Raw genomic sequence first — 26,873 nt, 5'->3', positions numbered from 1 at the left:
GAGGCACTTTTAGGAAGGGAGGATTTATGCTTAGAATAGCCAGGATCTCAGCTCAGCACTAGTGTAAGTATTCCCTTACTCAGTAGCCATTTGTACACATCACTTCTCAATTCTGCATTCAGTGATGTCAAGTTGATAAGTTGCAATTGGCCATGGTGGGAGTATTTACACCATGGAAACTGGCAAATGCTCTAAATCCCCGCCCAACGGCCCCAGAGCCAGTTCTTAAACATTTACCAGCACACCACTGTCCTTACCCGTAAGAAGCTGGGGCGCGTCCTTAGCATTTCCCCCTAAGCACCTGCTTTAATGAGGGACTCCAGGAATGAGTGGGTCAGAGTAGTCAACAGGGCGAGTGTCCGGAGCAAACCCCCTAGCGCTCCCAGCATCAGGCCTCTGCCCCCTGAGCCTGGCACATCTTCCCAGGCATGTGAGTGAGGCCCATCTAGCTGGAAAGAACCGGAAAGGGAAAGATTTTGGGTTTTGATTTTTAGGGCTTAATATCTTTAGGAAAGAGGATTTCACTTTGGACTTTAATTCATCTTTGCAAATTTAACAGACGAGAGAAGTTCGGATTGTTCAAAGTTAGGGCACGTCTAATATTGTTAGCTGGAATCAATGTGTACTTCCTGGTTTGCTCTTCAGGGTGACGAGGCTAGACCCAATCTGAGTGGAATAAACAAGAGGGAGAGAATGTTTGGCTTGGGCTGCAGTATGGCCTTGGAGTTAATGTGAGTAATGACCATAGAGGTTAGTGCTGCAGGGGAGGGCGGGGGAGGGGGCAGAGGCTTCCTTACTCACTACCGCTCAGAAGTGATGGATGGTACTGGCGGGGCATGGGAAGATCCTGACAAGCTGCTGCGCTCAGCCCCTAGGGGGATAGCCACACTCTCAAGGACCCAAAGTCTTGGCCATTAAGCTCTATGGATATGTAAGGGGAACACTTATCTTCTCCCTACATTTCTGCTGGAGCCCATGGGAAGGTGACACATTTATTTAACAAGCTCTCACATACTGCCAACTACGGGCCAGGCACTGTTCTAAGCACGTCACAAATACTAATGTATTTAATCCTCATCATAACCCTATGAGTTAGACACCACTGATATACTCAATGTACAGATGGGGAATGACCCAGAGAGGCTAGAGAACTTTTGCTGTTAAGTGGTAAAATGAGGATTTGAACTCAGTCTAGTACTAGAGTCTAGTCTTGTAGCCACTAAACTTCAACGCCTCTTAGCTACGGTGTAGCAGAGAGGTTGAAAGCACGGACTCTGGAGCTAATTACCTGTGTTCAGATCCTGGCTGTGCCAATTCATAGCCATGTGACCTGTGAGGTCGCTACCTTCTTTAGTAAGACTGATAAAGCTGACCCTGTGATCCCCCATTAGCTCTTCATGTCTACATCCCCACTGGGGAAGAACAAGAGGGGCGGCAGGGTTGTTAACTACTCCTCCTAAACCTCCAACATACGACATCCCAGGTCCTTCCCAAGGTGCCCCTGTCCATTTCCCCTCTTCTCCACCACATTCCCCTTATTCCAGGAACCTGGGCCATGTACCACTTCCTTAACATACCTGTCCCTACATTTTTGCCCCACTTCTTCCCACTGAGTAAACTGCCTTCCGTGAACCCCACTGCTGAATGCTGAAGTCCTACTGGTGCTTCCTGGGCTGACCCTGATTCCATCACTTCCCGGAGGCCCAACCAGATTCCACTGGTTGGAATTCAAGCTCCCTCCCAGTCCTCCCAGGACACATTGACTGTGCCTTGATCATAACAAGCCCTGGTCCTCAAGGAGACCATCACCCTATGGAAGGCAGGGCTGGATCTGGGATCTCTCAAGGCTCTCAGCCTATCCAGAAAACCCTCTGTGGACCACAGGAAACAGACAGCTAAGCCCGGGGCTCTGGGGAGAGAGAACAGACTTTAGGTACTAACTTGTCCAGGTCACTCTGCTGCCGCTCGTAGTATCTCATGATCCGGAGGAGCTGGACGTCCTGGCTCAGGAAGCAGGGGGGTATTAGGCCGTGGATCCCAAGCTGCAGCCTTTCCTCAAGGGTAAAGGCCATGCCCTGGGGAGAACAAGAAAGAAACACACACACATAAATGGATATGCAGGAAACCAAGGAACAGAAGAGTTCCATCCACAGACAGGCCAAAGTCACTGTGACTCAACAGCAAGGACCCTGGACTCAAATCCCACCTCTGCCATTTAAGTAGCTGGGCAATCTGTGCCAGTTATCTTGACTCTTCTGGGCTCCAGCTTCCTCTTAGAAAAACATGGAAAATATCTATATCATCAGGGGTTCTTTTGGTTTATTTTTGTTTATTGTTTTTAAACGTATTTTATTTTTAGAACAGTTTTCGATTTACAGAAAAATTGAGAAGATAGTACAGAGAGTTCCCATATATCTCCTCACCCAGTTTCCCCTATTATTAATAGCATCCATCAGTATGGTACATTCGTTAGAGTTAATGAATCAACAGTGATACATTATTATTATTATTATTTTTAACTTTGGGTTTATTTATTTATTATTATTTATTTATTTATTTTTGGCTGTGTTGGGTCTTCGTTTCTGTGCGAGGGCTTTTCTCTAGTTGTGGCAAGCGGGGGCCACTCTTCATCGCGGTGCGCGGGCCTCTCACGGTCGCGGCCTCTCTTGTTGCGGAGCACAGGCTCCAGACGCGCAGGCTCAGTAGCTGTGGCTCATGGGCCCAGTTGCTCCGAGGCATGTGGGATCTTCCCAGACCAGGGCTCAAACCCGTGTCCCCTGCATTGGCAGGCGGATTCTCAACCACTGCGCCACCAGGGAAGCCCCGATACATTATTATTAAGTGAAGTCCATGGTTCATTCAGATTTCCTTAGTTTTCACCTAATGCCCTTTTTTTGTTATTCCAGGATCCCATCCAGGATCCCACATTACATGGAGTCATCATGTCTCCTTAGGCTCCTCTTGGCTCTGACTTTCCTTGGTTTTGATGACCTGGGAGCATTTTGAAGAGGACTGGTCAGGTATTTTGTACACTATGCCTCTACTGGAATTTGTCTGATGTTTCTCTCATGACTGCAGTAGGGTAACGGGTTTTGAGGAGGAAGACCACAGAGGTGAAGTGCCATTTTCACCACATCAGATCAAGGCACATACTAGCAACATGACTCACCACTGTCGATGTTGACCATGAATCACTTGGCTGACGTAGTGCTTGTCAGGTCTCTCCACTGTAAAGTTACTTGGAATTCTGCATGGGATATTTGTCTCATTTGTTTGTTCAATCATTAATTTATATGAGAATGAACTCATGGGTATTTGTTTTATACTCTGGGTTATAATCCAGTACTGTCTTATGTATTTTTTTTTTTGCTCAAATTGTTCTAGCTTTGGCCATTGGAAACTCTTTCAGTTGGCTCTGTGTCCCTTTAACTCCTATAATTTTGCTTGTTCCTTTCCTTTCCTTTCCTTTCCTCCCTTTCTCTTTCTCATTAGTACTTCTTATTTTCTGGCACTACAAGATGCTCCAGGCTCATCTTGTACATTGCCTGCCCAAGTCCTAGAATCAGCCATTTTTTCCAAAGAGGCTGGATTCCTTTTTGGAGCATGGTATTAGAAACCACAATCTGGGTTCTACTTATTCCTTGTGCTCCTTGCTACTGGAGTTTCTTTGTTTTCAGTCCCTCTCAGCTGACAGAGTAAGGAAATGAATCTATACTAAGCTGAATATCAGTTCATATTAATGTCTCTAACTCTAACCCGTTACCACATGGATTATTCTAGCCTCATCACCTTGCTGGTCTGTGAATTCTGATTCCAACAGCGAGAGACTTAGCTCCCATCATCCGCCATCTATATGCTTAATTACTCAGTACTGTAATATATATGTAGTGGTATGTGATTATTGTTTTAATTTGCAACTCCCTATTGACATATAGTAGTATCAACACTGTTGACCTGTACTACAGTGGGAAACGACTTTATGAGCTGGAGTATAGTGCTTATGTGTCATTGTTTTTGCCTTTACTTTTATAAACTCTACTCATTTCCGAAGTCACTTAGATCAGCACTTTTCCTTGAACCCCCTTCACTGAGGTATCACATATTTGTAATACGGTTAAATTCTCTTATCACAGTCTGCATTCCTTCCTGGGATCCTCCAACCTATTAAATATTTTTTTAAAAATCTGAATACATTAAGGTCCACTGTTTGTACTGTAAAGTTCCATGAGTTTTGACAAAGGCATAATATCATGTATCCATCATGATAGTATTGTACTATAGTACAATACTATGCAGTTTCAGTGCTCTAAAATCCCATGTGTTTTACCTATTCATCCCTCCTTCCACTCCCTGAATTTTGGCAAGTACTGATTTTTTCTTTTTTTTTTTTTTTTTACTGTCTCTACAGGTTTGCCTTTTCTAGAACATCATACAATTGGAATCATACATTATGTAGCCTTTTCAGACTGGCTTCCTTTCACTTGGCAATAAGCACATAAGGTTCATCCATGTATTTTTGTGGCTTGATCACTCATTTTTTTTTTTTATCATTGAATGGCATTCCATTGTTTGGTTGTACCACAGCTTGTTTCTCCATTTACCTAAAGGACACCTTGGTTGCTTTCAGTTTTTGGTGAATAAATAAAGTTACTATAAACATTCATGTGCAGGTTTTCGCGTGAACATAAATTTTAAAAACAGTTGAGTAAATACACAGAAGTGCAATTGCTGGATCATATGGTAAGATTACATGTAGCTTTTTAAGAAACTGCCAAACTGTTTTCCAAAGTGGCTGTATCACTTTGCATTCCCACCAGCAGCGAATGAGTTTCTGTTGCTCCACGTTCTCTCTAGCAATTGGTATTATCAGTTTAAAAAATTTCAGTCATTGTAATAGATATGTAGTGGCATGTTATTATTGTTTTAATTTGTAACTCCCTATTGACATATTATGTTGAGCATTTTTTATATGCTTATTTTTCACCTGTATATCTTCTTGGTAAGGTACTGTTCAGATCTTTCACTTGTTTTTTAATTGTTTTTTTCTTATTGTTGAGTTTTAATAGTCCTTTGATCTACAGTTTTAATGCAATCCCTATCAAAATTTGAATGGCCTTTTTTGCAGAAATAGGAAAGCCAATCCTCAAATTCATACGGAATAGCAAGGGGTTCCTTGCTGAACAACCTAAATCATTTTTTTAAAAAAAAGATTTCAAAACTTAACATAAAACTGTGGCAATCAAAATAGTGTGGTGCTTTAAAAAAAGGAAAAAAAACCAGTGTGGTACTGGCATAAGTACATACAGATCAACAGAATAGAATCAGAAATAAGAGTCCAGAAATAAACCCATACATCTGTGGCAAGTTGATTCTTGACAAGGATGCCAATTCCATTCAGTGGGGAAAGGATAGTTTCTTCAAGAGATGCAGCTGGGCCAACTGGATTTCCACATGCAAAAGAATGAAGCTGGACTCCTAATTAACTCAAAATAGATCAATAGCCTAAATATAAGAGCTAAAATCATAAAACTCTTAGAAGAAAACATAGGGGTAAGTCTTCATGACCCTGGGTTTGACTATGGATTCTTAGATATGACACCAACAGCACCAGCAGCAAAGAAAAAATTAGATAAATCGACTTCATCTAAAAACTTCTGTGCATAAAGGGACACTATCAAGATAATGAAAAGACAATGTACAGGGGCTTCCCTGGGGGCTCAGTGGTTAAGAATCCTCCTGCCAATGCGGGGGACGCGGGTTCGAGCCCCGGTTCGGGAAGATCCCACATGCCACAGAGCAACTAAGCCCGTGCGCCACAACTACTGAGCCTGTGCTCTAGAGCCCACGAGCCACAACTACTGAGCCCACGAGTCACAACTACTGAAGCCCGTGCAGCTAGAGCCCGTGCTCCACAACAAGAGAAGCCACCGCAATGAGATGGCTTCGTTCTCCGCAATGAAGAGTAGCCCCCGCTCGCCGCAACGAGAGAAAGCCCACACACAGCAACGAAGACCCAACACAGCCAAAAATAAAATTAATTAATTAAATTTATATATAAAAAAAGACAACATACAAAATGACAGAAAATATTTGGCAATCGTAGGTCTGATAACAGTTTAATATCCAGTCTCTAAGTAACTGCTACAACACAACAAAAACAACCCAAGTAAAAAAATGGGCAAATGACTTGAACAGACATTTCTCCAAAGAAGATATACAAATGGCCAATAGCATATGAAAAAATATTCAGCATCATTAGTCATTAGGGAAAGTCAAATCAAAACTACAGTGAGATACCGTTTCACACCCACTAGGATGGCTGTAACTATAAACCAAAAATCCAAAAAAAAAAAAAAAAGAAAACAAAACAAAAAACCAAAAAACCCCCAGTAAATAACAAGTGCTGGTGAGGATGTGGAGAAACTGAAACCTTTGTACATTGCTGGTAGGAATGTAAGGTGTGGCAGCCCCTATGGAAAAATGGTTTAGCATTTCTTCAAAAAGCTAAACACAGAATTACCATATGACCCCAGAAATTCTACTCCTAGTATATGCCCAAAGGAACTGAAAGCAAGGACTTGAACAGTTACTTGTACCCCAATGTTCATTGTAGTATTATTCACAATAGCCAAAAGGTGGAATCAACCCAGGTGACCACTATGTGAACAGATAAACAAAATGTATATACGTACAATAAAATTTATTCAAACATAAAAGAGAATGAATTCTGATACATGCTACTTCATGGATGAACCTTGAAAACATTATGATACAAAAGGACAGATACAAAAGGAAAATATATATGATTCCACTTACATGAAATATCTAGAATAGGCAAATTCATAGAGGCAGAAAGTAGATTAGGATTACTAAAGGCTGAGCCGTGGGGAAGTGGTGGGTGAGTTATTACTTAATGGTTACAGAGTTTCTGTTTAGGGCAATGAAAAAGTTTCAGAAATGGACCGTAGTGATGGTTGCACAACATTATGAATGTACTTAATGACACTTAATTGTTTAACCAAATTTTGTTGTGTATATATATATATATATATATACTTTACCACAACTTAAAAAGTTAATAATGGATTATCTCCAAAACCACTGAATTGTATACTTTAAATGAGTGAATTGTGTGGTATGTGAATTATAACTCAATAAAGCTGTTTTAAAAGAATTCTTTGCATATTTTGGATACAAGTCCTGAATCAGACATGTGTTTTGTAAATATTTCTTCCAGTACGTGGCTTGTCTTTTCATTCTCTGACTGGTGTCTTTCACTGAACAGCATTTTCTGGTTTGGGCACTGGCAGGGAGAGATGGGGGACACGTAGGACGTCATGGAATCTGCTCCCTGGCCCAGTTAAGCCCTCTGGAGACAGTGTCTGCTGGCAGAAGTCGCAGGACCTGTTCTCATAAGGGATACTGAGGGACATGCGGACCCCAGCTGCCCTGCCTTTATCCTGAAATGATAATGTGCAACACACTGTGAAAAAGAGACACCTTTTCCGTGTAGAACTCTGGGCGGCTCTGCTGAATGAGGGCTGTCCTAGCACTGCCTAGAAGCTCCTGGTCGAGGCTTCCTCAGCTTCCCCAACCTTCTCACTGTGGCAATGGCCACAGTGGCAAGCCCCAGAGTGGCTCCACGGGTGGCAGACATCAACAAGGAAGGGACCAGAATCCCCATGGGGGGATTGTGTAGGGGGCTGAGAACAGTTTTTAATTAACTAATTCATTAATTAATACTGTTATTATGACCCCCATTGAAGTCAAGGCTGATGATACCTGGGGCAACCCTGTTTAAGCTCCCTATTCATAATGAGCCCCAAGTAACGCAAGGTTCCTCCTAGAAGTGAAGGCTGTGTGCGTGATAAGTGAGAACTAAATGACGCTGATGGCTGTCTAGCTTCCCCAGACTCCTATGGGGAGGGGAAGCTTGAAAAGGTAGGGAGTATCAGCTCCGCTCATTCCTCCACAAGCTGAAAGATACCTCATCTACAATTATTACAAGTGCTTTTACAGGGAGTTTAACAATGACAGGGCGATTCAAGCCCATATATTGATCATCCCCATCTAGCTGTTGCTAACATCAGCTCTAAGAAAAGGACTAATAAATACCCAATCTCACTCCATCCCTAACAATCACGTTGTGAGGAGGTTTTGCAGCCTGTACTGTACAGATGAGACGGCTGAGCACGAGAGGTTATGTGATGCGCCTGAAGTTGCATAGTCATTAACCCATATTTTATTGCTTGCTAAACCAGGATGCATCTTATAATCAGTAAGTCCGTTCGGTGTGATCATCTTTTTCCTGATGATTTCTTTGACTAGAGGTAAGGGACAGTCAACATTTGATCACAGGCTCCATTTTTGCCACTTATATAGTATACACCCTGCCAGGACCTTGGTGAGATGGACCTCAGAAAACGTGAGTTGGGATGGTGAGGGGTGAAAGAGGAGTGGAAAAAAAGAGAAACAGAGCATAAAAAGTGAATATTGGCTATTCCCTATTTCCTCTTTGTTTTTGTTTTGCAACCTCGGAATATCCAAAACTATGAATTCTGGCTCTTATTATGCTTTTATAAAGTAATAACGATGACTCATGAAAATTATGAAAATCCTGAGGAATTGTTCCTCCTCTCAGAAGAACTGCTGGAACTGTTAGAAAGAGCTATCAGGATATGCTCGACTCTCTTTGAAAGTATGACTCACGGAGCCTCTGCAAAGTACTCTCCGCACATAAAATTCCCAACGTTTTCTTCATCAAAGCCCAAAGTCACCAGTTCATAAATTCCCTGTGCTGGCTACCAGCTTTGCAAGCATAGTATGACACCTAGGTCCCTGATCCTTTTGCAGGAAACAGCTTGCCCTGGAGACTGGGCACTCTCACTAAACACCATCAAGCAGGTGAGTCTTCACTGGCTTAGTAAAGACTGGGTTTGTCTCTCCTTGGCTGTAGGATCCCAGGCAGGCCCGGGCATTTAATTATGACATCATCTTTGTTAATGACCACTGTGGTTTTTAATAAGAGTCCGCTTCTTTCTACAAGGCTAAGTGTTTCTCTTGTCTGACTGCCACCAACTTCTTTTGTATTTCAGGAAACAGTATGACTGTTTAGCAACTGGTAATTGCAGGGATTAAAAAAAATACTTCTAGAAGCTTCTTTTCATCCTGAAGCTAATGTTAAGGCAACTTCAGATTTACAAGTTTGCAAAGCAGAAATGCAGGCACTTTAGCTTTACCATGGCTTCCAAAATAGGATAGGAACAAGACGATTCACTAGGGTGTAAGGGAAAAGTATTAGAACTTACATTTCGCTACGAAAGAAATAAACTTTACTAATTGGCACTCAGGCTCTTGGTCTGTATGTCAAAAAGTCACAATTCCCAAGAGGTATACCAGAAGTCCTACGGTAAGAGTAGGGTTTGTACAACTTGGAGGAGTTGACAGTGGGGGTCCTTATTCATTCTTACTACATTGAGAATCTACAGTTTCTGTATGCCTAGTTAAACAGAGTTTGGGGTCATATTATCTAGTTTTAACAAAGTCCTCAAAATAGGACAAATGGCTTTTAAAAAATGGCTGACTTTCTTAGCAGAGAGCAACCTTGTGGTGTTCAGCCAGGACACACCAGTAAGGACCTACTAGTTACGACTCTTTTGAAATATTTGAATCGCTACAGAGCCACTGCTCTGACTACTCCCCCCAGTCAGGTGCCCCTCCCAACCTGCTCTGGCTTCTCCCAGGGAACCTCTGGAACCTCCCCAAGATCCAACAACCAATGGGTTAATGTTTGGCAAAGCAGGTGACTTCAAGATCCTGCTCCAGCACTAAAGGCCTGGGACTGTTTTGATTGGTCAGTGCCTACGCTGTACCAGTGTTAATCTTTTAACCATCAACCTATTTTATCATCTTCCCTGGATGAGCATCTCTGGCTCAGCCACTAAATTCCACCCGTGGGCTCAACCCAGGACAAAACTTACTGGCATCAGAGAGAAGATATTTGAATAGATCCCACCATCAAATGGCAGGGGTCAAAGGCAGTGAGCCCATCAGCCTCCTGCTGTCCAGACACCCAGGCTTCCCAGTGCTCCTCAAAAACTGACCTTTCCCAACCTGAGGTCTCCCAAGCCCCTCTTGGTGATCTGCCTATTGCCTCTGGATCCAGAGCCTTGCTGTACGCTTGACAATCTCTTCTCATTCATTCTTCAAACATTTATGAGTTCCTGCTTTGTGCTAGGTGTACCCTGTTAGGCAATAGGGAGTCCTGAAAGGAAGAGGAGCCGGTGACTATGCTCCTGAGTCAACTGGCAAAGACACGTGGATTAACATGTACTGGTGATCCTGGGCCTCCGCCTCGGGCAGGCCACTTCTCCAGCCTATGAAATGGAATGCTGCCTGTTTCATGTCAGTGGGATTAAATGAAATAACGTGAGTGAAATGCTCAGCACGGGTACTGGCACACAGGAAGTGCTCAGTGAACGCCAACTGTTCTCCTTATTACCATTACTGTTTGTTCACGGGGCAGGGTGACACAAGAGAGCTCATTAGCAATGCATGAGATAAGCCCTGAAGGGTGGTCAGGGGCTCATCCTGCAGAAGGGGGCTGGAGGAACAGGGGCTGAAGTGACATCACCACATCCAGCGTAACCGCTTGTCCGATGGCCCAGGCAAGGCTCCACGCACTCACCCCGTCCTCCACCCCACCCAACAGGCACACTCACTCTGGCTGCCATGCTCTGACTCACGTCAGGACCCCTGTCCACCTTGCTCTGACCGCTTCCCCCCTCCATCCATCTTCCGATCCCCAGGAGAAGCTGCCCCTCCAGGAGGCCTTCCCTGATGCCCCATCTCATGCAGCTCTCCATCTTCTCTCAGAGTCAGTGTCATACAGTTTAGCACATGAAGGGCATTTCCTGTTTGATTTCTTGACCGTTAATGACCAGATAATAAACTTGAGGTAATGGGAAGCAGATACTGAAGGAACACAGGCTGTAGCACAAAAATATCATCACCAATAACAAGAGCGACCGTTAACTTTCACTGAGCATCCACTGGGTTGGGTCAGGCACTTCATACCGGTCATCTCATTTAACCCTCATGGCAACCCTGAGTAAACAATCCGAGGATTATTATCCCCATTTTATGGACTAGGAAACTGAGGCCAGAGGGGTAACTTGCCCAAGGTCACACAGTAGGTCGATGGGAAAACCAGGAGTAGACCCCAGATCCATATGCTTCCGAAGTTCACACTCTTTCCTCTGTGCTAATCAGCTGCTGCTGAGAGTGGACAGATTAAACAGGTTGTTGACTGAGCTGGCTTTGATTTGACTGGAGATAGAATAATTCTGCTTCTGCAAATGGAGCCAGTTACCTTAATGGTTCAGCCACTGCTAGGTGCTCCTCTGTATTAGCACCAGGCTGGTCAGCCTATCTGCAAACAGGAGTGTTTGTACATCTGCGATTATGTACTTGGCCCATGACATACACGTAGCCATGTTTCCTCACAGCAGCGTCGGTACTGGAAGGAAGGGTCAGCAGGCACACGTGCACCAGTAAAGGTTTCTGTTCCAGCACCGTTACGTCATGCTCTGAGCTGACTGCTTATGCTACAGCTGGCCAGCTTCTTCCATCAGTAACAGCAGAGAGGAGCCGCTGCCGGGACAGAGCTGGGGGGCAGTCAGCTCCGAAACTGTACAATGGAAGCTGACCAGCTGTTAGGGGACCGGAAGGCATCTCCTCCTCCTTCTGCACAGTAATTCAGGACTCAATGTTTGGGACTTTTATGAGTTAGGGTGACGTGGACTCCAGTTGGAGACAGGAAGTGGGATTACTGAGGCTGCTGTTCTCTGACTGAACCCCAGGTTTATGGGGGCCCCTAAGCACACTTCTGGGATGGATATATGGGGGTCTTAGAAACACAGGCATCGGGAAGTCTTGGCAGACACAGCCCTGAGAATGGCCTTCCTCCCAGATCACATACTTCTGTGATCAGGTGCAAAATTACAGATCCAGAAACACACTGTAAATTCCCGAAAGGAGAGTGGACGATACACTACTCCTTACTGCCCAGAACCAACCCAAAACAAGTTTTGGGCTCAAAGACTGGGCTTTGGTGCTGCAAATGTACAGAGGCTGCCTGTAACCGTTCCACCTATGATGTGCACAGTTCTGTTCTAGTGGGATTACACTTCCATTTTCCTTCCATGGGATAACGAGCAGGATGCAGAGGGGCTGCCCTCCCACAGCCCGTATGGGGAAAGGGAACCATAAGGAAAAAGCTCTACATTCAGTCCCTCTACTTTCTGGCTGTGTGATTCTGGAGAAAGTGGCTTCCCCTCTCTGAGTCTGCTGCATTCACTGGGTGGTTGTGTCAGTCGAGTAAGAACATTGAGATGCTGGCATCTCTTTGTAAATTCAAAGATGTGGCAAAAAGATTTTAAAAAGGCTGCGACTAAGCAACTTAGCAATTGCACTTTATGGTATTTATTTCCTTTCTTGTCTGTTTTCCCTGCAAGACAATAAGATTCTTGCGGGAAAGGACGATGCCTAATGAATTGTGTGCCCCTCTGCCCAGCACGTCTTGCATATTTTTACTGTTTTATTGTTTCTAAAATGGCCTCACGTGGTTTACGTCATTTGACCCCAAACAGGGCAGGTGTTATTATCCCCATTTACAGAAGAGGCAATTGAGGCCCAGGTGGGTCAATGTCATGCTGAGGGTGTGTGGCTAGTACAAGCCAATCAAAAGCATGTGAGAATAACGGCTCTTTCAATTGTTTTGCCATTGGAAGACTAGTTTACACAAAGTTGTTGTATCAGGACCAACGTGGAGGAGAAATGCAGGAGTCTGCTCCTGAAATCCTTGGTGACTCTAGGATTTTGTCCTAACTGAACAAGGGAACAGAGGTGGCTAGTTGGAAGGCTTATGAATCATTCTGTTGGCAAAATTCCCTGCGGCGGTTTGAATGCTTCATGGCCCTCTCTTCCCAAGAGGCTATGATTTAAAACTGAAATAATATTGTTCTTGGCACCCTGATGGCCCTCTAACTCAGCTGAACCTCCACAGGGTAATGGCACAGGAAGGTGATGGGCAGGCGAGCCGCTGAGGACAGGGGAGTACCGCTTCCTTCCTCCAACAGCTAGACGGCTCCTTGACGGGCCCAGCCTGGGAGGACTGGGTCAAAAGGTGAACTATGGCCAGGAGGAATAAAGCAAACAGACACCGAACAGGCACTGTGCGTGCATGCCTGGTGCATGCCGTCAAGTGGATGGGGGTGCCAGCACTGGACGTGAGGCTGACCAAGGACAAGTTCATCTTACAGGGCAACTGTCCAGCAGATCGCTGTTAACCTGTTCCAGCCCTGATGTTAACCAATTCCTCCTCCTCCTGGGCCTTGACCTCAACTCCGCCCCCCCATCAGGTGAACCGGGGAGGAGGTCATTCTGCCCAGGAGACAGATGACCGATGTGCATACAGGGGATCAGGGTAACCAGTCTCCTTCTCTGTGGTGACAGCAGGGGGTGGGGCTGAAAGTTAAAAGCTGAAGTACTGGGAATGCTTTCTGAACTGTATTTCCATTTTTAAATTAGATTTATATTAAAAGAAAGGGAAAGGAGAAATGTAGAACCTCAAACCATGTGAGTTTTTCTTCTTACCAGTGCTTAGTTTACATCATCAACATTAAATGGTTTCATTATTCTCTCCTGAGATAGGGTCTAATCCTTGCACTTAATGAATTTGAGAGTCTCTTAAAAAATTTCTCAGCTCAGAAACATGATCAGCTCTGGGACCTCTGTGCTTAGGGTCCACAGGTACTTAGTTAATCAAATCGTTCTTTTCCATTGGTGATTTCCTAAAAGGTCATTGGAATTCCTACAATTGTGGCTCGGCTATTCTAGAGTGACACTGTGTCCTCTGAAGGAAGCGATGTTGACATTCACAGAGAACTGCAGGGTGACCTCTCCTCCAAATGTCTCAAAATAAACAGCTCTATGCCCAAGGCTATATTTAGTGCCATTAGCTACCAAGCTCTTGTAATACCTCTATCCTGTGATAAGTATAGTCAATATTTAAAGTCTCCTTTAAAGGACAAATGAACAGCTTATTCTAAATTTATGCTGATTGACTAAATACACCACTGAATGACTGATTGGGTCATTGTTGAATAGTCTGGAAATTTAATTTGCTTTTACAGATGAATATTCAGTTTGTGGGTTGGTTTATATTTTATAACTTCTATTACATTAATAAAGATTTTAGTACCATTTTTTAGTGCCTACTAAAGGACAGGCTGTGTAGATACTGAATGAACCAATGCACTATTTGAATTTTATCCTTCTACAATACCCATATGAAGTAAAATATCTGCCCAAGGTTATACAGTTAATAAGCTGTGGAGCTGGAATACGGACTCAGGTCTGTGTGCTACTAAAGTCCATACTTGTAATCACTATTTTGCACACATTGTTTTGCATCCTTTGTTGTGATTTGAACATTTTGCAATAACGTGTGTCAGCCACATTAAAGACAGTTTGATCAGTCTACTAAAGTGAGACTTTCTTGGCTGGCCTTATCCCACTAGACCCCAGCCTATTACCTTTAATACCTTCTCTAGAGGGAAAGGGGAAAAGCATTCAGCAACATTTAGTGTTCTTTCCCCAAAGGTGGGAGAATGACAAGGGCTGGGAATAGAAGGGAAATATTCACCCCAGGAGAAATAAATACGGCTGAGTTTATCAAACCAGCTCTGACTGTGAAATCAGTTTAATAGGGAGCAACCAATATTTAAAAAATGATGTACACTTGAGCAGAAAATACCAGGTTGTATCACATTTAGCATGGACAAGTCTTGTTTTGCTAAACTTTTGCTTAATTTCAAGTGTATGTGTGTGCACGTGTGTGCGCGTGTATATTGTGTATCTGTGTACTGGCTTGTGATGTAAAGTGTATTTTTAACTGAAGGTTGTGGTTTAAACGTTTTGAGAAACACCGTAGCACAGGATAATGATTACGAGTGATGAAGTCTGACTGCAAAAGAGTGAATACCAGCTCTGACCCTTACTAGACGCACCTGGGTACGTTATCTAACTTTTCAGGTTTCAGGTTCCTCCTCTGTAAAACCGGGCTGATAACAGTATGCACTTCATAATGTGTGTCACATGTAGCAGGGTATCTGATGCTTAGTAAGGACTCACTAAGTAAATGTCAGCTATCGTTATTTCAAACAAAGCAGGTTGGGTGATAATTTGTTGGCAAAAGCAATGCTTTGCATTATGTCTCCAGAGTCATTTCAATTCCAGACACAGACATCCATCTGCTTCCTGGGCATCCCGACCTACATGTCTCATAGGCCTGTCAAACACCACATGCTGCAAATCAAACTCATCTTCCAGGCCAAACCTCCCTCCCACACTCTCTACTCAGCAATGGTATCACCCGGTAGCTCATTAGAAATTTGAGTCATCCTGGATTCCTCACAACTCAGCCCAAATTTGCAGTCATTACCAAATCTAGGTGATGTTCTATCTCCTGAATAGTTTGAGACAGAGTTTGAGATTCCTCTTTTATCCACCTTCCTCATTCTCATCCTCCTTTTTTTAAGATCGACATCATCCCTGGTCTGCTCATAAACGAATGGTTCCTGCAAGTCCTGGCCTCCAGTCTCAACCCCTCCCATTCCTCGCTCTCATTGTCCCACCCCTGGAATACAGCTTTCAGAACTTCTGCCAGACTGACATTTTCCAAAAACCAAATTTGATAATTTCACTCTCTAACTTAAAACATCTTTATCTGACCTAGAGATTATCATATTCAATACTAAGTGACGTAAGTAAAACAAAGACAAATATATGATATGACTTATATGTGGAATCTAAAAAAATGATATGAACTTATTTAAAAAACAGAAATAGACTCACAGACATAGAAAACAAACTTATGGTTACCAGAAGGGAAAGGGAGGTGGGATAAATTAGGAATCTGGGACTCACAGGTAACACAATACTATATATAAAATAGATAAACAACAAGAACCTACTGCATAGCACAGGGAACTATATTCAATATATCGTAATAACCTATAAGGGAGGGACTTCCCTGGTGACGCAGTGGTTGAGAATCCGCCTGCCAATGCAGGGGTCACGGGTTCGAGCCCTGGTCCGGGAAGATCCCACATGCCGTGGAGCAACTAAGCCCGTGAGCCACAACTACTGAGCCTGTGCTCTAGAACCCGTGAGCCACAACTACTGACCCCGCGTGCCACAACTACTGAAGCCCGCGCGCCTAGAGCCCGTGCTCCGCAACAAGGGAAGCCACCGCAATGAGAAGCCCGCGCACCGCAACAAACAGTAGCTCCCACTCGCCACAACTAGAGAAAGCCTGCTCGCGGCAACAAAGACACAATGCAGCCAAAAATAAATAAATAAAATAAATTTATATATTAAAAAAAATAACTTATAAGGGAAAAGAATCTGAGAAAGAATATATGTGTGTGTGTGTGTAACTGAATCACTTTGCTGTACACATGAAATATTGTAAATCAACTATACTTCAATAAAAAATCTTTATCAAAGCCTGCAGCGCTTTTCATAAGCTGTGCGTCATCCTTGGCTTCATCTCCTGCCAACCTCCATGAGAAGCCCTCAACATAGCAAACTCCTCCACCACTCCCAGAGGAAGTGGGCATTTTCATGCCTGTGCGCGTACGCGTGCTGGTTCCTCTGCTGAGCACGCTCTCCTATGCCTGTCCACTAATCACTCTAGTGCACAGAAGGATGAAAGGTTATTGACTTAAACTTACAATTCTCAAAATTCAGTGTACCTGGGGGGCACCTGGGGTGCTGGTTTAAAATTCAAGTCCTAGGCCTGTACCTGTGAATGCTGATTCCTGCAAAGTCGGGGCTTTTCACCTGCATCCCTGGTGATAATGAGGAACTGCCCCAGAAGAGGAGACAAAAGTTTTGCCCAAATTCTAATCCACCGCACACGAATTCAGGAGTAGAGGTGAGTATATTGTCCTGGGGAAATATCTCAATAGAAAGGCAGTCAGGAGAATTTCTGAAGGAGGTGGGGGTGAGGTGGGTAGGATGCTGACTTATTAGTAAAGATTTATCTTTCGGGATGAGCAGCAATGACAAGAAGGAAAATGCTGCTATTTAATAGAATTACCTGTTAATGTTATTGCCTGAAAATACGAAGACTGCATACGGCCAAAGCACAACGATGGCACTAATCACCACACACTGTTGTCTAGCAAGGTCTCTCTTTGTCCCTACTGGAAAACCCCGACGAGAGTCCTGGCACTGGGTAAGTTTATAACAGAGAGAAGATCGGCTGGCACACCTATGCAGAAGACAGGAGCCGAGTTCTTTCCACTGGGTCTGAATCAAAGGGATTTCTCCGTTATTTTCCCTAGTAAGAAAAAAAGAAAGAAAGAAAGGGAGAGAGAGAGAGAGAACAGAAGCTTCAAGTTAAGTATCTGGGCATTCTGGGCAGTTAAACATTGGTGAGAAATCAAGATCATTAAACATTGGTGAGCAATCAAAACCAGTGACTGGCTTTTATAGGGAACAAATCTCTGAAGCATTTTTGTGGATGAAAGTTAATGCAAACCAGATAACCTGAGGCTTGCAGATAAGGACCTTAGGAAGCTTTTCTCACGGCTGCCTCTGCTGAGCTGTCCACCACGTGGTCCACCCTTCTTACTCAAACGAACCATCATTCACTCATTCAACTAGCAGGTACTGTGTGACGTACATAATTCTAGGCGCAGGTGGGAGATGGCAAAGCCCATCTCACCTTCCAGTAGGGAAAATTAACACAGATGACACAAGATAAAGTGATTCATCATTCATTCAAAGTAACAAAACGAGGGGGTGCCATTCATTTGACAAAAATTTGTTAAGTAGCTACTTTGTGCAAGGTAATGTGCTAGGCGTGGGGATGCAGCTGTGTGAGAGAGACGTTCCCATCCCCATAGGGAAGACAAGTAGTCAATAAGTAATTACCACGTAATTATTTCATGATAAGAAATACTACAGAGCAGATGCAGAGGATGCTGTGAGAGCATGGAGGGAACTGTGAGCCCTGATGTAGTTTCCTTTGGGGGAAGGGTGACTAGGAGAGCCTTCCCTAAGGAAGCAACCTTCGAGACGTGAGATGAAAGACAAACAAAGAGTTAATTAGGCCAAGTGCCAGGATGGAGTTGAGCAGAGAAACATCCTAAATGGAGAAGAAACAGCATGTTCAAGGCTCAGAAAGAGGAGGCAGGGCCAAGATGGTACAGTGTGTGGGCAACTTTGCTAAGGACTTAGGTTTTCAACCTCAAGAACAGAAAGGTTTTAAACAGAAGAGACATAATTTGCTCTGTGTGTGTGTGTGTGTGTGTGTGTGTGTGTGTGTGTGTGTGTGTCAGGGGAAGATCACTATGGCTACAGCGAAGAGAACTGGGGCGATATCACTGCCATGGTAACCGGGTGGGTGACTGTGGTGGCTGGGAGATGGCATGCTAAGCAATGAGGATTTTGGGGTGGAGGAGGGGCTGGAAGGAAAGGAACGCATCTCAAATTGAACTTGGTACACAATGAGTTTGACAACCTTTGAAACATCCATCTGGAAATGTCAGGCAGTCAGCTGGGTATCTGGAAATCTGGGTCTTAGAGAGAGGGCTAGAGAATGAATTTGAAAATTGTTAGCAAATCGGTGGTATCTGAAACCACAGCGGGGATATATTCCTCTACGGAGAGAGTTCAGAGGGAGAAAGAATCCTAGGTCTAAGCTTTGAGAAACTCCAGCATTTGAAGGCTGGGTAAAGGAGGGTAAGCCAGGGGAGCAGACTGAGAAGAAGCAGCCGAAAGGTAGAAGGGGAACCAGAAGATGGGTTGTCACAAGATGGCCCAAGAGAACAGTGTTTCAGGAAGGCAGGAGTGGTCAACTCTGCTGAATTTCTCTGAGAGGTCAAGTAATACGAGGACTGAAAACTGTCTGCTGGATTTAGCCAAGTGGAGGTTCCCTGTAAGCCAGTGAAGGTCGGCTGCAGTTGGACTTCTGTGGTTTGAAGAGAGAGCAGGACGGTAGGAAAGGGAATTAGCAAATGCACACAATTCTTACAAGAAGGTCAGCTACTAACAAAGCGTGGTTTACGGTGGAGAGACGTGAGCACCTTTAGATGCTGATGGGGTGGATTCCTCAAGGAGGGAGAGAATGGGAGCCACAGCCCGGCTGGCGGGGACTGGCCATAGACAGAGGAGGCCACCTCAGCAGCTGTAGCAGAAGGGAAGGAGGGATGGACACGTGAAGGTGCTGTGTGCTTACAGGCTCAATGGGGAAATTATCTGCCGGGAGTGAGGGTTGGAGATTTCGGAGTAGGGAAGTTTTGAAAGAAAAGTTGTGAGAGGGTGAGAGCAAGGTGGTCAGAGAAACAGGAGACTTCTGAGCACTAAAAAGGGCTCAGCTGAGGTTGGTGACAATAAATATACAGTTGTACACTTTTTCCTGCTGCGTGTTTTCCTCTAGCATGGCATGGAGAAAGCAAAACTGAATTGTTTGCTTTCTCCACGCCATGCTATGTTATCGAGGGTTGTGATTTTTCTCAAAAGAGTTCAGTGAAAAGACATAGAGGAAAAAAGTTGAGGGTACTGTCAGGAAGAGCAGGAATGATGGACCATGGACTTGAAGCAGGACTGGACTAGGTCCGTGGGCGAGAGCAATGACCGGCATAGGCAGAGGGCTGAGTGGCCTGGAGACTGCGGTGAGTTCAGAGGGCGTGGCTGACCAGGCAGCATCTCTGGTCAGAGAGTGTTGTTAGGATCACTGATATCTTTTTTTTTTTTTTTTAATAAATTTATTTATTTATTTTTGGCTGTGTTGGGTCTTCGTTGCTGTGTGCGGGCTCTCTCTAGTTGCAGCGAGTGGGGGCTACTCCTTGTTGCGGTGCGCGGGCCTCTCATTGCGGTGGCTTCTCTCGTTGCAGAGCACGGGCTCCAGGCGCCCGGGCTTCAGCAGTTGTGGCACGCAGGCTCAGTAGTTGTGGCTCGTGGGCTCTAGAGCGCAGGCTCAGTAGTTGTGGCGCACGGGCCTAGTTGCTCCGCGGCATGTGGGATCTTCCCGGACCAGGACTCGAACCTGCGTCCCCTGCACTGGCAGGCGGATTCTTAACCACTGTGCCACCAGGGAAGCCCAGAATCACTGATTTCTATGATTCTATGATTTCAGTGATTCACAGAGAGGAATTTCACATGATGCCAAGGTCCAGGGTGTGACTGGGGGAATGGCTGAGGGGAAATGCAGAGGGAAGGTATTCCAGTTGGGAGAGGCCTGGGTTTTGGAGGAACCAGGCCTTTGATGCTGAAGTCATCCAAGATGATGGCAGGATTGGGGTGGAGAAAGTCTATAAGCTGGTGCCAAGGTCCTCAATGAATGGAAGGTGGTAAACGACAGTGATGAAAAGGAGAAAAGGTCAGTCTCTTTAAATAGCGCAACTCTTAGAAAAGGCACAGAGAAGCGGTTTTTGTCGCTGTGGAAGTTATTTGTTTAAATAAGAGGATGGGAAAGGGCAGTTCTAAAAGTTTTTATTCTTGAGGAATAAAAGGCTACCTACCTTTGTCCTGACTTGGAAGGTTGAGGAGTGTGAAAGTAGCATGAGAAGGGTTTGGGAGAAAGAGTCAACTCAGGTTGGGGGTAGGTTTAAGTTAATAGATGGAGATGGAGATAACGTCCTGGAAGGGACTGAAGATGTAAGAGAAGGTCATTATTCCTGAAATCCAAGTGGAAGGGTATGGCGTGGAGAATGGAAAGCTGGGTCAGGGGCAAGGATGTACAGACGTGACAGTTTGACAGAGAAAGAGACGCAAATAAAGGAGCAGCTGGGAGTGTGAGGAGAAGGGGGCTAATCGCTTGGGGTTACAAAGGAGGTAGACAGGAGGGCTTTGCAAAGGAGGTCATGTCTAGTTGAGATCATGTAGAAGTTCTGCCGACGGGCAAGGGGAGGGGAGGTACTCCAGGTAAGAGAATCAGCATGCGCAGAGATGCAGAGGCCTGGGAGGTGCGCTGCTCAGGGCCGGTGCAGCTTGCTTCAGTGGGGCTGCTGGGCAGAGTAGCGGTGGAGACCAGGCCAGAGACCTGGGCAGGCACAAGGCAGGCAGGCCCAGGTCATGGAGGGCTTTGGGGTCCAGCTGAGGGCCCTGTGACTTAGGGAGCTCCTGCAGGCTTTTAAGTGGGGACAAGGCATGATCCCTGGTTACGTCTGTTCCAGACAAGTGGGTCTCTTTGCTCTCCTCATTGCCCCCTCCATGCTTTGGCTCATACTGTTCATGGAGAGTCCAGCCTCAACCCTCCGGGTAAATCCTACTCATCCCTGAGAACTAACTCAAGTCTTAGCCCTGGAATAAAGCCTTTCATGACTATTCCAGTCCATACCTTCCTCCTTTTCCACAAATGTTTCCATTGTTATAGTCAGAATCATACCCCAAAAGAAAGGCAGTGGAAAAGGCCACCTTTCACCATTTGTGTTAGCAAGTGACCTCCTCACCCATTTAGAGAAAGACCTGCTAAGACATAAAATTATAATTATGAGAGAGTAACCTGTCTCTCTCTTCTAGAAAGAAGGCAGAACAAGAGTCGTTCCTAGAGCACTGGAAAAAAGGATTCTTTCTCTTTTCTGTTTTCCGATCCAAAAAAAAAAAAAAAAAAAAGTGAGTGCTTTCAGGTTCAAGTATAGACAAGGGCTCAGTTTGAAAGCCCTGGGTTAATACTGTCAGAGTTAATGACTGTGTGACCTTAAGCAAGTTACTCAACTTCTTAGACTCTCAGTTTATTAATCTGTAAAAGGGGTTAATAATAATACCAATTCCACAAGATCATCAGAAGATCATATAAGATCATTCGTGTATTCGTTCAACCTATGTATTGCGTGCCTTACTGTGTTCCAGGCACTGTGCTAGGAGCTGGACTGCGGCAGTACACAAGAGGGGCACAGTCCTTGCCCTCCTGGAGCTTGCAGATCACAGGGAGAGAGAGAAACATTGCATAAATAATATCTCAATAATTGCTAGTATAATAATCTAGGGAGCCTGGCACGCCGCTCGGTGCCTGGCTCAGAATGCACCCTTCATACACATTACGTAACTCCCTCCCTTTCTTAACTTCTCTCAAAATAATCTAACAAGTGCTGCTTGCTAGTATACACTAATTATTTATTTCCGAAATTTTCAGGGGCTCCCACTATAAGTAGGTACTATCTCAGTCCCACATAAACATAGATGGGTTGCCGAGGAAACCCAAGGTGACTAAGTTCGTGTCCTCTCCAGGCTCCTAAATCATAGGAGACCAGTAGAAAATGACCGCATGAAGTCACATATCTCATCCTCAAAACCTGTGGCTCAGCACAACAGAAAGTGCAAACACATCAAGCTCCAGGGTGAGCAGTGTCCTGGGACTCGGGCTGTGTGCAGGCAAAACTGGCAGCTCTGAATGTGAAGTCCTGGCCCTCTCCACAGCCCGTCCAGGCACTAAAATATGAAGGGGAGGGCAGGGACCTTTCCTCTACTAATGGGCTCAATTCATTTCTGGTGAAAGAAAGCCTGGGCTTCCCTAAGGTTTACTCGTGAGTGACAATGTTATTTAAAGATCCCTGGGCACAATGGCTTTCCTAACTCCCCAGTGGCCTGGGACAAAAGAACCAGGGCCCAGGCACTGGCCCTGCTCATTGTGAAGCAGCAGCTGTGGGTCCTGAGGCTGGAGAGAGATTTCCTCCTCCTGCCCTCCCTCCCCTCCCAGTGCCTGCCCTGTGCTCTCTGCACCGATGGTGCTGAGCTGGGCGGCCCGGGGGCGGTGCACAGGCTCTTAACAGAAAAGCTTCCTCTTTTATTCCTTTAGCGGCAGCGGGGTAGGGAATAAATCTCATTGGCTTGGTAATTCAGGCAACCTTATTTTGGGCACTGACTGGAGATCAATTGCTCTCTCCTTTCTTGGTAACCTCGCTGTCCCCTGCACTGTCCTGGAGCTCTAAAAATATTTGTCAATTTGCTGCAGGTGTTTGTTTACAAGTCTGTCTCCCCATTTAGATGCCTTGGTTTCCTTATGGCAGGTACTGTGTCCTACTTATTTTTACCTTAGTGCTTGGCTTGTAGTAGGAGCTGAATAAACGTTTGGAGAAAGAGAGAAAGGGGAGAGAGAGAGAGAGAGCACGCGAATGGATGAATGAATAAAAATTAGTCTCCGAGGTTAGACAGCTAGATTAGGAGATGTCAGTCTGGACTTTGAAGACCCTAGTGGGTCCTCAGAGGTTCCACAGAGGTCTTGAGTGGGGAGTGTCATGAGAATAGGTGTCTGTCTTGCTTCTCCCATGCAGCTTAACTCAGCTTTTATGATATTCATTGAGCTTCCTTATTTGAGATTTTGGGTGAATAAAAGGTTCTGTGGCAAAGAAAATTGTCTGAAAAGAATATTGGGCTAAATTTTTCTCCCTTACATCTCTTCCTGCTTTGCTCTTTTCCGTGACAAGGCAAGTACTTGTATCTCTTCTGCTTCTGACCACTGGTAGAACATTCTCCTGTATCTTATTCTTGGAAGGCAGGAGGAACGACACGGATGAAGGCATTCACTTGCCAAGTACTCACACTGTGTTCTACTTGGGCCAGAGCTCCAACAGCTAAGCTGCTGCCGCCTGGTCCCCACACGTCCTGGTTCTCCTTACACATCACATCGCAGTGATGGGGCTCTTGAGGTGAGTGGTGTTTGCAGCCTCTATCTCCAGCTCCATTTTCTCACGCTTAATTTTAACATAACTTACACTGCACTTCATAGCACTTCTGCTGACTGTCCCAAATGGGGAGGGAACCCAGCCCCCAGAGGACAGAAGTGCTGCTGCAGACGGGATGGTCATGGACACTGTCTTGGAAGAGCTCGTCACTCAAGTTTGAAAAGGACATCATCAGAGAACCTGACAAGCCCGGACCATCATAAGGTCATAGAGAGACACCCCACACACACACTCTACAACTTCATCTATTTACTCACTAGCAAGGGTCTATAGAGCACCTACTATGTGCGGGGCTGTGGGGATATAGGGATGGATACGAGAAAGTCCTTTTGTTAAGGAGCTCCCGTCCTAATAATGGAGACAAAGTAAAGAAAATGAAACAATTCAAGATGTTAAGCACAGACACAGAAATGTATCAAGTGCTAAGGGATTACAGAACCGGGAGAGAACAATTCTCCTTGAGGGCTGTGGGAGCTGTGGGGAAGGCGTCACTGAAAAGCAACATTTGAATTAGACCTTGACTTTGGACAGTTCTTCAAGCCTGGAGGCAGGAGATGGAAGCAGGGCAGGCATGGAGCACCTGAGGGAAGAGGAGCAGATGTGGGGCGCTGGACCACATGGGGGGGTGGGACTGAGAGGCAGTCAGGCTGGAGGGATAGAGTTGACCAGACTGAAATGGGGTTCGCAAGCTTTGCTAATTGTATTACTCTGTGGGCGGTGAGGAGCCACTGAGGACTTTCAAGCATGGTCTCATGTGCCCTGTTAAGGAATGCTAATTATCCTGTAGGCGATGGGGAAGGCAAGCCGGCGAGTACCGACCCAACCTTCACAGTGAAGAGCCCTCTGGCAGCTGAGTGGAGGGCTGGGGAGGGGCAGAGGCTGGAGGCTCGAGGCAGTGATAGGCTGAGGCCGTGGTCCATGTGAAGAAGGAAGGTGCTCTATACCAAGCAGAGCGGAAGAAACGAAGTGGAAGAGAAGGGATAGCTTCCAGGTACATTTCAGAAGGAGAGGAGGCAAGACGGGAGCCTCCCAGTGTACGGAGCCATGCGGGGAAAGGTAGAAGACCTTCCCCAGGCCTGGGAGACTGGGGCCAGCCCCCATGTCTGTTGCTCAGCGCCACGTGGGCATCCATGAGGCCGGGGTCCTTACAGTCACTACGATGCTGCTCTGTCCCTGGGGTGTGATGAGCCACTCCAGCATCAGAGTTATTGACATCAGCCCTTGTGGCTCGGAATGTGCTAAGTGACTGCTCAGTTCTGGTTGTTCTATTCCAGTTTTCTGCAGGCCCCCTGTTATGTTGTGTCCTCCAAAATTCATATGTTGAAGTCCTAACCCCTGTACTTCAGAATACGGCTGTATTTGGAGCTAGGGTTTCTAAAGAGGTAATTAAGTTAAAATGGGGTCGTTTTGGTGCACCTTAATCCACTCTGACTGGTGTCCTTAAAGAAGAGGCAATTAGGACACAGACTCAGAAGAGAGAGTCCATATGCAGACACAGGGAGAAGACGGCCCCATGCAAGCCAAGAAGAGAGACCTCAGAAGAAATCAAATCTGCCGACACCTTGACCTTGGACTTCTACTCTTCAGAAGTGTGAGAAAATAAATTTCTGTTGTTTAAGACATCCAGTCTGTGGCACTTTGTTATGGCAACTCCGGCAAACTAATACACCTCCTGTGAACAAAATCTCACCCAGGGTCCAAGCCTGCCTGAACCCACCTGGGCAGGACCTGGGACCACGTTCCCTCTTTTTATTTCTCCAGCCAGTCCAACTTCTTCACTGGCCCATCCCTTTATTACAGTCACCATGACAATGGGTGGGCAGGTGAGTCCAGGGAATTCGGTCACTCGAGCAAGAATGGCACTGGGTTATGGCCCGCAGTAGACTGCTGCTTTTCTCTAAAGAGCCAGTCGATTGGATCGCAAAGCTCACAATAACCCAGCTCTCAGCATATGCTCAGACCTGGCTTCTCAGGCATTAGGAGGGAGAATATTCCACTTATACCAGGATGACTATTGAGCTTTGTCGAACAAATACCACTTGGAAGAACAACGTAAATGGACTCCATCTTCAAGAGGTAAAGGCTCTGGTAGAGGTCAAGGAGCACTTCCCCAACTGCGGTGACTTCCTCACTACATCCGAGGAGAGAGAAGTGGGAGGCCTGTGGCCTTCAGCAGGCAAACACAGGGCATTTTACTGTGACTGATGGGGTGACACGGTTTTGCTAGACAATTGCTGGATATGGCTAGCTCAGCCCAGACATCTGACGTAAGCCATGTATCTAAGGGTTGCTACTGAAACCGGTAACAAAGGAGCATTTTATGCAGTTCCTCTCCAGATTTGGAGATGTCGGGTTCTCTCCATTTCTGGCTAGCAACAAAACAGAGAAGGTTAGAGCAGTGCTATCTGGAATGTCCAAGGAAGTCCCCCCAATTCAGTACGACCTGGAGAATATACTTTCTAGTCACTCCTCTGGAAGGAAGTCCAGGAGGGGGAAGAGTACAGAACTTATGAGCCAAAGAGACCTGCATTTGAATCCTGGTTCCATGGGTGGCTAAGTCTGTGACCTTGGGCAGCCTGTTTACCCTTCCATTGGCCTCAGCTTTCTCATCTATAAACCTGGCATGATACAGACCCCTCTGCACACGGTTATTACGAGGATTCAGCGTGACTGTGTGTGAAAAGAGAACAAAGAAGCTGCATGGAGATGATGATGGTAGGCTAGGCTCACATCCAGGAAAATGACTCACTTGTGTACACAAGAGTACAGGTCACTGTTACCCTGACAAGTTAACGCGGCAGGTCAGCAATTCCTCAACCTTTCTTTACTCACACGGTAGAAGTCAGCCGGCACCTGAATTGCCAGGCACCATAACATACAAAACAGATGGTGTCTCCTCCACTCTAGGAACTGCCGATGCCTTTCCCAACCTGCTGGGAATTTTAACACCGTTCACAAAAGGATATTACAACGCTCTGGACACCTTTCTCAAAAGATGCTACTTTGCTACAACGGTCGTAAGAACAACAGCTATCATTTCATACATTAGTTTTATGCTTAGCATTTTGTAAGACAACACTTTTACATATATCACGTGAACCACATAAAGTCTTT

General features: G+C 45.4%; 1 protein-coding gene across 3 annotated transcripts in view; it reads right to left on the bottom strand.

The window, feature by feature from the left end:
* Positions 1-26,873, bottom strand: part of ME3 (malic enzyme 3) — a 327,764-nt gene that overhangs the window by 102,920 nt on the left and 197,971 nt on the right. For all 3 annotated transcript variants that reach the window (XM_082410149.1, XM_082410150.1, XM_082410151.1), the window contains exon 3: positions 1,942-2,075. In XM_082410149.1, coding sequence (XP_082266275.1) covers positions 1,942-2,075 — 134 coding nt within the window. The remainder of the gene's footprint in view (positions 1-1,941; positions 2,076-26,873) is intronic.

Source organism: Balaenoptera physalus (genome assembly GCF_965194825.1).
Source record: "Balaenoptera physalus genome assembly, chromosome: 10".
Taxonomy (NCBI): Eukaryota; Metazoa; Chordata; class Mammalia; order Artiodactyla; family Balaenopteridae; genus Balaenoptera; species Balaenoptera physalus.
The sequence above is the reverse complement of the archived record's forward strand: the minus strand, read 5'-3'. Positions and strand labels throughout refer to the sequence as shown.